Source organism: Erigeron canadensis, chromosome 4 (assembly GCF_010389155.1).
Source record: "Erigeron canadensis isolate Cc75 chromosome 4, C_canadensis_v1, whole genome shotgun sequence".
Lineage (NCBI taxonomy): Eukaryota > Viridiplantae > Streptophyta > Magnoliopsida > Asterales > Asteraceae > Erigeron > Erigeron canadensis.
This window is the reverse complement of record NC_057764.1, coordinates 40,942,762-40,955,618: the sequence shown is the minus strand read 5'-3', so window position 1 is coordinate 40,955,618 and position 12,857 is coordinate 40,942,762. Positions and strand designations below refer to the sequence as shown.

The 12,857-nt window shown below is 32.9% G+C and overlaps 1 protein-coding gene across 3 annotated transcripts; it reads right to left on the bottom strand.

Moving 5' to 3' along the window:
* Positions 1–4,971: 4,971 nt before the first annotated feature.
* LOC122595382 (subtilisin-like protease SBT2.6) lies at positions 4,972–11,388 on the bottom strand. Of its 3 annotated transcripts, XM_043767733.1 has the most exons (11): positions 11,288–11,388; positions 11,004–11,069; positions 10,472–10,661; positions 10,173–10,317; positions 9,304–9,698; positions 8,895–8,990; positions 8,167–8,525; positions 7,758–8,083; positions 7,387–7,654; positions 6,603–6,884; positions 4,972–5,826 (listed from the first exon to the last, which is right to left on the bottom strand). In XM_043767733.1, the coding sequence occupies exons 3-11, from the start codon at positions 10,645–10,647 to the stop codon at positions 5,420–5,422; spliced, it is 2,454 nt and encodes an 817-aa protein (XP_043623668.1). In that variant the 5' UTR covers positions 10,648–10,661; positions 11,004–11,069; positions 11,288–11,388; the 3' UTR covers positions 4,972–5,419. The 3 variants fall into 3 exon arrangements, with proteins under 3 accessions (XP_043623668.1, XP_043623669.1, XP_043623670.1); XM_043767734.1 differs by lacking the exons at positions 10,472–10,661; positions 11,004–11,069; positions 11,288–11,388 and having other exon boundaries at positions 9,304–9,701; positions 10,173–10,254; XM_043767735.1 differs by lacking the exons at positions 10,472–10,661; positions 11,004–11,069; positions 11,288–11,388 and having other exon boundaries at positions 9,304–9,694; positions 10,173–10,221.
* Between the last annotated feature and the right edge of the window lie 1,469 nt (positions 11,389–12,857).

The window sequence follows — 12,857 nt, the reverse complement described above, 5'->3', positions numbered from 1 at the left end:
TACTTTATGACCTATCATCTCACCATCTCACCGCCGCAACGCGCGGGTACTTACTCTCGTTTTATTAAAAGGGTTTTGTTGATTAGCTAGTGATAATATTTAATGAACTCAAACTTTTTTAAAATACAAAAAATATGATTAATTATCTTATAGATCTTCTTAATTAAAATACAAAAACCTTTTCTTATTATCTTTTGATTTGGTCACATATATGTCAGGATACACCTTTAATTAAATATATTTTTTAAATATATTAAAGTTTTATATATATATATATAAATTATTAATTATTAATGATGTAGTCGTATCTGTTTTTGAAGAAATCAAAATGAATCAAATGCATATATAAAAAACAAAATTATTTGTATCTCAATATCTCACCAAATTTTTTATACCGTTAAAACGGTATTAAACATAGTTGTTTTTTTTCCACCCTATATTTAAAATTATACCTTCATTTGTATTCAAATAATTGCATGTAAAAAAGTTTTAGTTCGAAGACCAAAACATCAGCTAGAGAACAATCATGAAAATTTGTTGATACCAAACCCACTTGACTAGCTTGCATCAAAAATTATTTCCAAATTTCAAATCTAGTAAATTATTGTTTTCTAATTAAGTGACCTCACTCAAGAACGTGCATCTTCCTCGAGCCTTTTCTTTTTCTTCTAAAACTCAATATTCACAAAATATCTGTTATTGTAATTTACTACTATCAATATATATGCGCGCCAATACCGGCCAGCTATCACTCTAACAGAAATAAATAATTATGTGTAACTAAGATGCTTTAATCAATTATCAATATTGCTTAACATATTCTCTCCTTTGTATAATGAATTATATATATGAAGGATTGAAAGGGAAAAATTTAAGTCAAGATGCATATGATTAACTAGGTAGCATAAATATTCGAAGCATATGTAATTAACTAGGTACGTTGAAAATGTTAATAGTACGGAATACTAACATTCCATTAGGCGTTCTCATGTCTTCGTCACTGTCAGCCTGCCACATTAGCTTTATTCACTGTTAAAACATATTCGATAAAGTGACATGTGGTATTCACATCAGCTATATAATGAATGATTAATCCTTATAACAAAATAGCCTAAAAATTCTCCTTACACTCTAAGAAGGTGACATGTGGTATCCACTAATTCTCTTTCCTAATCTTGCCCCCTGATTTTTTCACATGTCATCATCTAATAGTTAAGAGGATTTTAAGGCTATTTTGTTAGGAGCATTAATTATTTCTCATTAAACAATTATCACTCACAATAAGGCATCTTTCTCACCTTTTCCTCATCCCACTTTCTCTTCTTCTCTCTCTTCCTCCGACCCCATTTCTTCGCTCTCTCTCGTTGATGCGCTTTGAAATTTCAAATAAGGTGGACGAAGACCCTCTCGACGAAGGCCGTAGAACTTGCTTCATGACGGGCGAGATTACGAAGAGCTCACGAGTCAAGAAGCGCATTGCTAGCTTTAGTGTTACACGGTTAATGCAAAACAATCATTAATTATCATTGTTATTGATATTATTTGGTTCTTTGAAATACATTAATATATAGGTTTATTTTTTCTCAATCATCTCTAACCAATAACTATAATCATGTAAGAAGCACACTTTTGCTAAATTGTGATTTTACTTTTTGTCTTGTGGGCTGTGGCTAATTAAGTAGTTTGGAACGATTAGGTATATGTAAGACATGCAAAAATATACAGGATTTATTTTCAAAGTGTAGTTGGTTATTTTCAGAAAGTTTTTGTTACAGACAAGTCACTCGAGTTTTTCGTAATTTTAAGATTTTTCAATATTCTTTGGTGTATACTAGTTAATTATCCCGAATTCAACTAAAAATATTAATAAAGTTTTTTTTACTAAAACATTTTTATGGTTTCTTTCTTTTTTTTTTTTAACGGCAAATACATTATTATACACTAATACACCAAATAATCCTAAAACTACCCAAATGTCAACGATTGAACCTTGGCCTCTACCCCAAGAGGCAAAAGCCGCTACCAAGTGAGTTTTTTGATAAACAAAATGCATATAGTTACTTTTTAGGTTTTTTGTAATCAAAAATATACTTAATGTGCATAAACAAACACTAGCATGATACTCGCGCGTTTCAACGAATATTATTAACATGATGCAAATGAAGTAAAGAGATATATTGAGAAAGGATTGCATGTGTATGTGAAGCAAATAAAAATGGGAGAGTTTTTTTTTTTTTGAGAAGGGGTATTTTGGACAAATCTCCTTATTTAACTTTCAACAGATGTGTATTTCTTTTATTAAATAACAAGAGATAGTGCTCGCGCGTTGCGGCGGTGAGATGGTGGGGGTGATAGGTCAAGTCATAGAGTATGATAGCCAAATGCATTAACCGTACAGGCTTTCGCCCTCGGATTTAAAAATTCGTTGAAAGTATATCGAATGACATCTCTAATGAAAGAGCATGAAATTTTAAGAATACTCATACAATGATTTATCGATATACGGTTATTGAGATAAAATATTTTGAATGAATTAAAAAAATAAAATGATTTATATATGAGAGAGAAAAATATGAATGGTTGAGATTTGAGGAAAGAGGAAAAAATGAGTGGTTGAGATTTAAAGTTATTATAGGTATATTAGATAGAGATGTTTAAATTAGTGAATAAAGAATAGGGTATTTTGGTTAGTTCAAATTATTTTTTTTATTTGAAAAGGGGCAAAATGCTTTATAAGATAGTATTGGATATAGATAAATATATTACTCATAAGCCCAGAATAATAAATCTTATGTTTTAAATAAATATAATTAGCTTATTGTCACGCATTATATGCGAATAGTTTAAATTTTGTTTTGATAAAATTATTTCGATGATGGAAATTTAGAAAATCATGTATAAATAAGTTTTCAAAAGCAAATAATTACAATTTTTTTTGTTTATAAAAAATGGCGTCATAAATAACAAAATCATAAATGAAGTAAATTTTAAGAAATTATTAATGACATCATGAATAAGTTATATAAACTTTAAGAAAGAAGGTAAACAAATAAACTATTTTTATAAAAAGATAATGTTATAACAATTTTTTTTTATTTAATATAGAGATTATGGTATAAGATTTGGCCTACAATATGTGTACGTGTTTCTGCCATAGGTTGGACATTAGTCATTGTTTGGGACTGACCTAAACTCTATATTCTGGATTCTTTCTCAATTAGTCATCCTAAATTTAACAAGTCCCATACACAACACAAAGGTCTTCCATGCATTTAATACGATCGTTATAGATGTGGATTCTGGATAAATATTGTAATGATGTTCGAGATAAGAGGGAAGTAGTTTACTAGCTACTACACTTCAATTCATATCTGCCATGCATTTGCTATCCATGGCAGTATGGCACCCAACTCGTCATAATTCAACTCAATTTTGTTTGTCCACATTTAGATGACCCAACAGAGACGGCATCATGTAAATTTGAGATTAATGAGTTTTGAACTTTGGATGGAGCTTTATATAGAAAAAGAAATAAAGAGTTTTTTTCTAAAATAGTTTAGTTGATAAACTTATTTACCAAATTAGTATAGTTTTGAAAATATTTACCAAATTAGTATAGTTCCAAAAATATTTTTTAACACTTTTTTATTGCTTATAATCCTTTGATTTGGATAAACCTTTTTGAATATTTGAAATAAGAAACCAATACATTTTATTGCAATACATAGTATTTAGTAATATACAATAAAACATTTATTTGGTTACTACTACACTTTTATAAGTTGTAATGTACTCGATCAGATGGGTTCAACCATAAATTGATAGAAAATCATGTTTTTGTCAAACGAGGGTTGGTGTCCGCGCGTTGCGGCAGTTAAACGGTGATGATAATACAAAACAGTGGGGAAGAAATCGATATGTATGTGTGTAAATAAGAATGAGAGAAAGAAGTGATTGTGTATTAGATCTTGGTAGGGTATTTGTCTGATTGTGTTTAGATATATATAGAATTAGAAGTAATGTGTGAATTAGGGGCAATATGAGGATATTGAAAAGATCGCTGAATTTCCAAAAATAGAGAGTCCAATATGTTTTATAAAGGATTATAAATTATAGATATCGAATAATATTGTGAAATTGTATTAATTTAGTAAATATTTTTGAAACTATACTAATCCATTAAATAAATTTACCCACTACACTACTTTTGGGGGGGGGGGGAGACAAAGTAAATCTTCCCACAATGGAAATGAGCTTAAACTTCCAAGATGATAGTCTAGTTTAACATCGTATCCGTGAACAATTAAGTACTTTTAAACAATTTACAAATCACATGCTTCTTCCCATCGTGATACCAAATAACGAAAATGTAACGAAAACGTTATGGGAACACTAAACCAAGTTTTGGTTAGCATTTGCACATCCTGAGAATCAACTCCTCCATCATGAAAACAATCAAAACCTTCGATTTGAGATCTTATTTAAGTTAGCATTCCATAAACAGCTCTTTATATTATGGATAAACTGTTAGGGAACCAATAAGAAAGCCAAATTTACACAATAAGCAATCTAATTATACTACTTGGGCTCAATAATCAATTGAAGTATTGAATCATTGTGCCAATAAGATACTTTTAGCTGAATAGCTGATACAAAGAAATTTAAGCACATCAAGTTTCTCTAACAGAAGACATGACTTCGTCAGCCAATCAAAACTTCAATACTTCTTCCAGTATTTGTCTACTTAATTAGTAACAATATTATCGTTTGATTTAACTTTTAAGACTAGTGACCTTCTGAAATAAAACCTAACGATTCGAAGGGGCAACTAGGCAAGAATTTATGTTTAATTCTGTTGACAGTGACATTTAGCCTAATTTGTCATCTCGAATCAGTCTGGTCATCAAACATGATTTTATAAAAACTGTATAAACTAGTTCATGTTTAAACAATAAGAATTTCACAGAAAAATAAAATCAAAATGCAAATGTCCTGTTATAATAGTAGCCACCTTTGATCGTAACTACAAGCTAATATAATTGAAGATAAAAAAAAACTGAACTATGTGACGACAATATTCTTCACTTACTACTAGAAATAACATGTTTAGTTACTAAGGGGGCTGGTTTCGGTGCGAATGAGTCTTATCTTTCATACACCACAATACGTGTATCATGTGGCATGTGCCGCAAAATTGGTATGTAACTCATCAAGCAAGTACAACTATCTGTCCATGCCAGCAGCAGTAACAACCAGCAAAACTTGATAGCAATAAATAGCCTTTTCACCTTATACAACTACTTTATTTACAAATTACCCATCTAAATACACCTGCCATTTTCTATACTCATATATTAAAACGGTTTTACAAAAGAATTACATCACATCATTATGAACCCAACCCAACCCAAAATGGTGGCTACCGTTTATAACCCATTGCTACAACTGGTATCCGGACCTTATGTCCTCTGTTTCCCTTCAACAAAACCTCCCCAAAACTATAACTGTTAGTCACTGATCGTACAGTCAAAGTGATGAAAAACTTATGTGATGCACCTGGTCTTATAGTCATGGATGGAGGACTTGTTTCAATCGCTATGGCTGGTGCCATTCTTGATGTGATTGTATACGTCTCTTCTTCATCTACATTTGTGACTGTTCGAGTTACTGTTTGGGTTCTTACAAGATGGGAGATTGCAATCGACGGTGTGTTCAGATTGTAAGGATGGCCGAGAGTATAATTACATGGACGGTGAGTGTAGTTAAGTAGCTCGTGATAGTTGATTCCAGGAGTCGTGCACAAGAATCCTAAATAATCTTCATAACCTGAAATATTTTGACAAAATAAGTTAAGTACGTCACCTTATGACTTATGAATTCAAAATCACATAGATCTAGTAGCAAATGTTATATGAACACACATTTTGGTATTATTAACAAATTTGCAGCTTGCAGGACTTAAAGTTGGGTCTCCGGAGATTACATGTCCCACAGTCACAGGCTACCATATTGGAACTACATTTGATATTAAACTATCATCAAGTATAAAGGGTTGTCAAATTTTGAAGGTAAAATTGGATGGTTGAGCATAAAGTCAAAGTTTATCTCTTCCCCAGATTAAGGCAATATGGGGTCCTTGACAAAAAAAAATAGGGTCAAGTATCCCAGAGTGTAAGTAACTTTGCAACTTTTTCTATTGTGTGTATGCATAAAAAATTTTGAACATTTTATGTAAGTATCTCGCTAAATTAAACGTATAATGTCAAAATGCATACGTGGCAACTATATGAGTTGTCCACGTAAAAGTTTTTGATTGGTCAACGTAAAAATTTTACATTAAGTGTTCAATTTAGCAAGATATTTACATAAAATATTAAAAAAATTTTATGCATACACACAATAGAAAAAGTTGCAAAAGTTACTTACACTCCGGGATACTAAACCCAAAAAAATATGTCAAACTTATTACTTCTCAAATTCAGTTATCATATGATTTTTGTTACCATATATAATACCAACATGTTTTTGATTTCATGGTTTAAAAACTGTGATGGATTAGGTCAAATGGAAGTCAAAAGATTTCGATGAAAATCAAACTGTACCTGCATCGAAGATGAGTCCTGGGTCCATCGCAGCACGGGGATTGACGTGGCCACTTCCATAATCAAAAGGTGTCGCCGAGACGAATGTCAACTTGTCTGCCCCTGAATATTTTTCAGCTAGAATGGGCTTCTCACCTCGGTCCAGTGTATTTGTTGTTGTCATCAAAGCTGACTTGATAGCTGCTGGGCTCCAATGAGGATGTTTCTGCTTTATAAGAGCTGCTATTCCCGCTATGTGTGGTGCAGCCATGCTCGTTCCTGAGATCATAGCAAAGCTCTCTCCTGTTCAAACAAAACATTGACTTAATCTTCTCATTTTAAAATCAGACTAGAGAGGCTAACTGGATAGATTGGGTAACAAGTCAAACAAGTTTGGCTCAAATAGAGGATTTGGAATAGGCTATAACAGATTGAGCTAATGAAACATGTTGATTTTACTCATTTACAGATACTCGGTATACCAAATAAGGTAGTGATGAATCTACAACAAAACTTAACCATCTACAACAAATGTACAATTTTACTGCACAGAGTACAACTATATATTGCATGCATTCTTGTAGATGATAAAAATCGTTGTAGATATATCAATTCCCTACCAAATATAATTAACAAAACTACATTACTTCAATTAAGATGACACACTTGACCCATTCTCCTTTGTACTATTGGCTTTAAATTAGACATTTGACCCAATAGAGAAAATACATTACCAAATTGACCCATTTGTAAATGGGTCTCTAGATGAGATCCAGAAAATGAAACAACCAAATCAAGCGATTACCTATGTAATTTGCCTCATCGGTTCCATTGGGAGACCAAGAAGCCCAAATCAAAGAACCGGGTGCTAGAATATCGGGTTTTAAAAGATCCGCATCACGAAAGCTGTAGTCTTTTATATTTGGCCCTCGGGCAGAAAACAAAGCGACTATAGGTGCTGATTTGTGAAGTATAGGCTCCAAACCTTCTCCTATGGTTCCTGTAGCTTTAAAACTTTTCACCCGTCCAGTCCAATCCCTTGAAGTAGATGCTTTGTAATAGTTTATAAGCTCCTATAAACATATACATGCAATTAAATTAAGGAGTTGCAAAAACCCTGAAATATTAGTGACATATAATAGAAAAGGCAATGGGAGATGATCTTTAAGTGAGTACCATTGACTTGCTAACGTCCGTAATGACAATCCCGGGCATGCCAATAGGCATTGGGTCAAACTTTGTTCCCGGTGCAACATTCTCAACAGCAAGTACAAAGCCAATTGCACCAAGACTCCTTGCAGTTTCAGCAACCTTCTTCACTGATGAGGTTCCGATAACAAAATTGAACGAATAACCACATAAAAGTATGTTTCCTTTCACCATATTTTTGTTCAAAACTTCAGGCCTCTGGCAATCCGTTGGACTAAATCTCATAACCGAAGAATCCAACACAACATCATTAGCAGCAACGAGCGTATACTTCTTATTTAAACTTGTAGCAGCTACATTCATAATGCATATGCTACTTTTAGCAATATATCCACTGATGATTATCAGATAATGACAGCACATATGTTAAACTTACGTGACAAACCAATTCCAGCAAGAATCTTCCCGTTTCCAAGTGTAAGATGATTTTTATATCGTCGATCATCAACAGCAGCAGCCACAGACATGATCCATGGACTATAAGACACAAGAGATTTGGCGAAAGGCCCACCATTTCCAGCTGCTTGTGCTACAAAAACTCCAGCTTTTACAGCTGCGAGAAGGGTAGCATCAAACGGGTTTAAGAATGTGGTTCGTGTAGTGGCCGGAGGACTGTTGGGTCCCACTGAGAGATTCAATATGTCAACACCATCATGAACTGCTTGCTCGATGGCGGCGACGACATCAGCAACAAAACCCCCAAAGAGCCTGTAGAGCGCCTTGTACACAGCAATCCTATTCGTACATGTTACTCACATTTTAAAACGCTTGTACAACTGACAAAGTTTCATTAGAGGTGGCAAAATGAGCAAGTTGGAGCCGAAACACTTCATGTCCAAAAAATTAAAATCTATATAAACAATTGGTGTGTCAAATAAAATTTAAAAAATGTACTATTACTTCACTAATAAGTTAATTAACTTATTTTGAATAAAAATGATTTGGTAGGTTTGATGCATTAACAAATTCACTTTCGGCGGCTTCCAACCTGTTTAACCAGTTGGATACATTTCCTTCTTTGTCAATTGGCATAAACCAAATAAACCCGTTCATAAGTAAAGGTTCACAATCGCCAACTCTATAATTAAAAAGTAGATACTACACCTGGCACGAGGAGCCATTCCACTTGCTTTTCCAAATTCGTATCCATGGACTCGAACTGGGATCCCATTATTTCCGGCTGCAATTGCTGCAGTGTGGCTGTGAAACAAGATTAGCACTTTGACGTTTAACCTCAAATAGGTCCATTGTAAATTATGAGGTCAAATGGTTCATTTGAAACTCTAGCATTCATGTTTTAACCATAAAAACACGATAAATTTATATCAGTGGTATATTTACAATTTCAACTCTAGAATTCACGTTTAAACCATTACAGATATAATAAAATTATGTCGCTTATGTATTTGTAACAAAATCCATTTATAATATCAAAATTACTGGGGTTGGCTGCAGGGGTAGCACCATTTCTATTTTATATCTGATACATTATTCTGATATTAAAACTACTAACCTTCCATGTCCATCACCATCCATAGGCGAAGCATAATTAACCGAAGGATTAAAAGCACCAGCTGCTATTGCAGCTTCTGCAAAATGTTGTGCTCCAACAATCTTCCCATTACAAAAACTCTTTTTTGTATCAGAATTAATTTCACATTTTCCTCTGTATTTTGGTATAGGCCCATATGGTACGATATTAAGATTCCCAAAACTTGGATTATCTGGGAAAATACCGGAATCAACAAATCCAATCACAATGTCCTCCCCTGCTCTGTCATATCCACCGCCCATTGGCCAAACCCCGGTGGGAAGCCCAAGAAATTGTGGTGTATGTGTGGTGAGTTTCCTCACTTTCCAATCTTTATCTACTGATTTCACGCCATTGGCTCGCCTGAGCATTTCTGCCTACTAATATGTTAAGAAACATTTAAGAAATGTGATTCTAACGATGACATTTTTACTTTTGATTTGCACATGATCTTACTATGAAATGCAAGAAAAAAGTACCGAAAGGTGTCCAAAGATGAGTGTTTTGGACAAGAGGTTCCAAAAGTGATGGTTTCCATTATGCATTTGTTTTGGTTGACTTTTTGACTCTTCATACTTGACTCTTTGTTTCAAACAAATCATTCTTGCGAAATGCCATATGTTTGCAAAATGAGGCATTTTGAACAAGTGCAGAATTTAGTGGCTTTAAGGCCGATTTTACATTTACACTCACATTTTTCATCTTTTATTTACAAGGCTAATTCTTGCAAACCATAGTGGGTTTTTTTAGAACTTTCACAAGAAAGACGGTTGGTTTGCAGTAATAATCGGAGTTTCAATATTCAAAGGCGAATATCCCCGCGTAAAAATACAAAAGGGAAAGACTTTGACCTGTTCAGGAGAAACATCAACTGCGAAACCATTGATAAGATGTTTATAACTGTAGATTTTCTTATAACTTCCTTCATCAAACAACGTTTCAAGAAGAGTATCATGTTTGAGTTCTAGGTGATGGGAATATGCTGAAACTGAATCACTGAATAAACATCACAAAATTACGACAGGTTAGTATCATAAATTTAGTCAATTTATAGTAGTAAAATATTAGTAGCATATATTTGAATGTTTCAACATTTTTATGGGACATTGGTATTGTTAGTATCATAAAAAACAGTTCCAAGAACACAAACCTAGTGACATCAAGCTTCTCATCGGATTCAACAGCAGTGGCTTCAAAACCACTCACACCACCTCTATAACTTGTTACCGGCTCTCCTTCAATTGTCACAATATAAATCTCCGATTTCCCAAAAACCCAAAAACTGACGAAAATGATAATTGTAAACATACAATCCAATGTTCCCATCTTCAATGACCCTCCTATATATGTAAACAACATCATTCAGCAAACACTTAAACAATGCACTTAAATTTTTGCCACTTAGTGATTTGGGGTATGTAAAAATCCTATCACACTTCTTTACACATATACAAATAATAAAATGGATGACGTATTTCACCGTTTAGGCTACCCGGGAAAGATAAGTCTTTTGACTTAGATGTAATCCAGTGACATTTTCCAAAACTTTACACACATACAAATAATTTAAGAAAATGAAGACAAGGACAATAAGGGGCATCTTTTGTACATTATATCAAGTAAAAAAGCAAGCAAAATCACATTTGATAAAATAGAGAAGGATATAAATTCAGAGAGTGTACCAGTTTGATTCAATCTGAAAAACTGTTTTCTGTCACTTACATCTGATGATAACCCATGTGATCAACCTGCATAATATATTATATTCACACACATTAACAAACACATGTATATATATATAACTGGATACATAATATAATATATGTATGAGGAACATATTGATGTCCAAGATAAGAATCAAATAAAGTTAATTGTAAACTTCACTTTTTCACAGAATAATGAAAACCCATTTAAGATAACATCATTTAAAACAAATCCAAATAATAAAGTTAACAACTTTACTTACATTAATCCATCTAAAGAATCAAAACCACCTAAAACACAGTAACACACTATATCTTAGTGAAGAGTGAAATAATTAAAGTAAGGTTCTTATAGAGCTACATATTATTGTATAAGAAGAAGAATGTGTTAATGAGAAAATAGCTAATTTGGCAAATGAGGATGGTATAGTTAGGGAGGGTATTAAAGGAAGGACATGAGAAAGTGGGAAAAAAGGGGTAGTTAAGGAGGGTTGTTTCACTTTATGGAATTGAATTTGAAGGTGCCAGACAAAGAGTGCAAAGATGGTGGAGACTTGATTGAACTTTGATTAATGATACACATACAATACAATTTTGGATTTTATATATGCTACATCAAAATAAAACTTTGGATGCTTTGTTACAAAATTGTTCACACTTTATATAGCATCAAGGTATTCACAGAGCTACATGAGTTTGAATGTTTGATTAGCTAAAGCTTGATGCGAGCTGAGTTTAAACAAGCTCTCATCAAGTTCTAGCCTAATTTGGAGTTCGGAGTTCAACCTTGATATTTGGACACTAAATCGAATTTAAACAAGTTTTATGCATATACAAATAAAATAGTCACATTCTTAACTAATAACGTTATGTTTTTAATAGTCAGTCGAGTATGATATTCAGAGAACACCGGACTATATAATTGACCAACTCATCACAACATTCCGGTCCACTAAAGGGTCAAGAGTTGTTACCGCTTTACTGGTATTCAGGCAAAACTCTACATACTTGTCACTTTAAAGAGTCGAACCTAAAACCGACAGAAAAAATCAGGATGCATCTACGAGTTGAGTTGACTTCGTTTGGTATAAGTCAAAATTTACAATATATATCACATTTATAATTGAACTTACCAAACAATAACTATATACAAAACTAAAATAGCCCCACACACACAAAAAAAAAATATATAAAAAAATTATCTAACAAACGAGTCGAGCAAATCCTCCAAAATTACTCACATACTGAACTTGAGTTTTTACTCATAAGAATCGAAACAATTGAGCTTGAACTTCTTTAAGTTTCTTACTCAAGCTTATAGCCCCAAGTTTATTTTGTCAACTTCATTTGATGTTCACATCCATTCTCTTCATTATCATCATACGAGTATATACCAATATACTCATGAATCATCGATCGGAATACCAATTCTCTCCGTCTCAACCGCCACTACTTTGTTACTTCGTCAACAAAACACATGAGCTTATGTTGTCCGCATATTCAATTCAAGTTAGAGGTGGTGAAGGTTGAATTTAAAAGTTAGGGTTTGAACTTGATGGTGTTAAGTATAACTGTATAACACCTTTGATTTTGGGTTCAATGGAGACATTTTCTCAAGCTTTTTTGATAAACATAATGATGTTTAAAAACAATTAAAAAATTTTAAAACTCCTCCAACACTAGCAAATGAAAAACAATTTGAGACTTTTAAAATTTATAAAATGAAAAGTGGAAAATAATATAAAAAAAAAAGTGTTTTTTCTAATTTCCCATAAACCAGTGGAAAATAAGGTTTTCTGTTTTCATGGAAAATAGTTTTGGAAACTATGATTT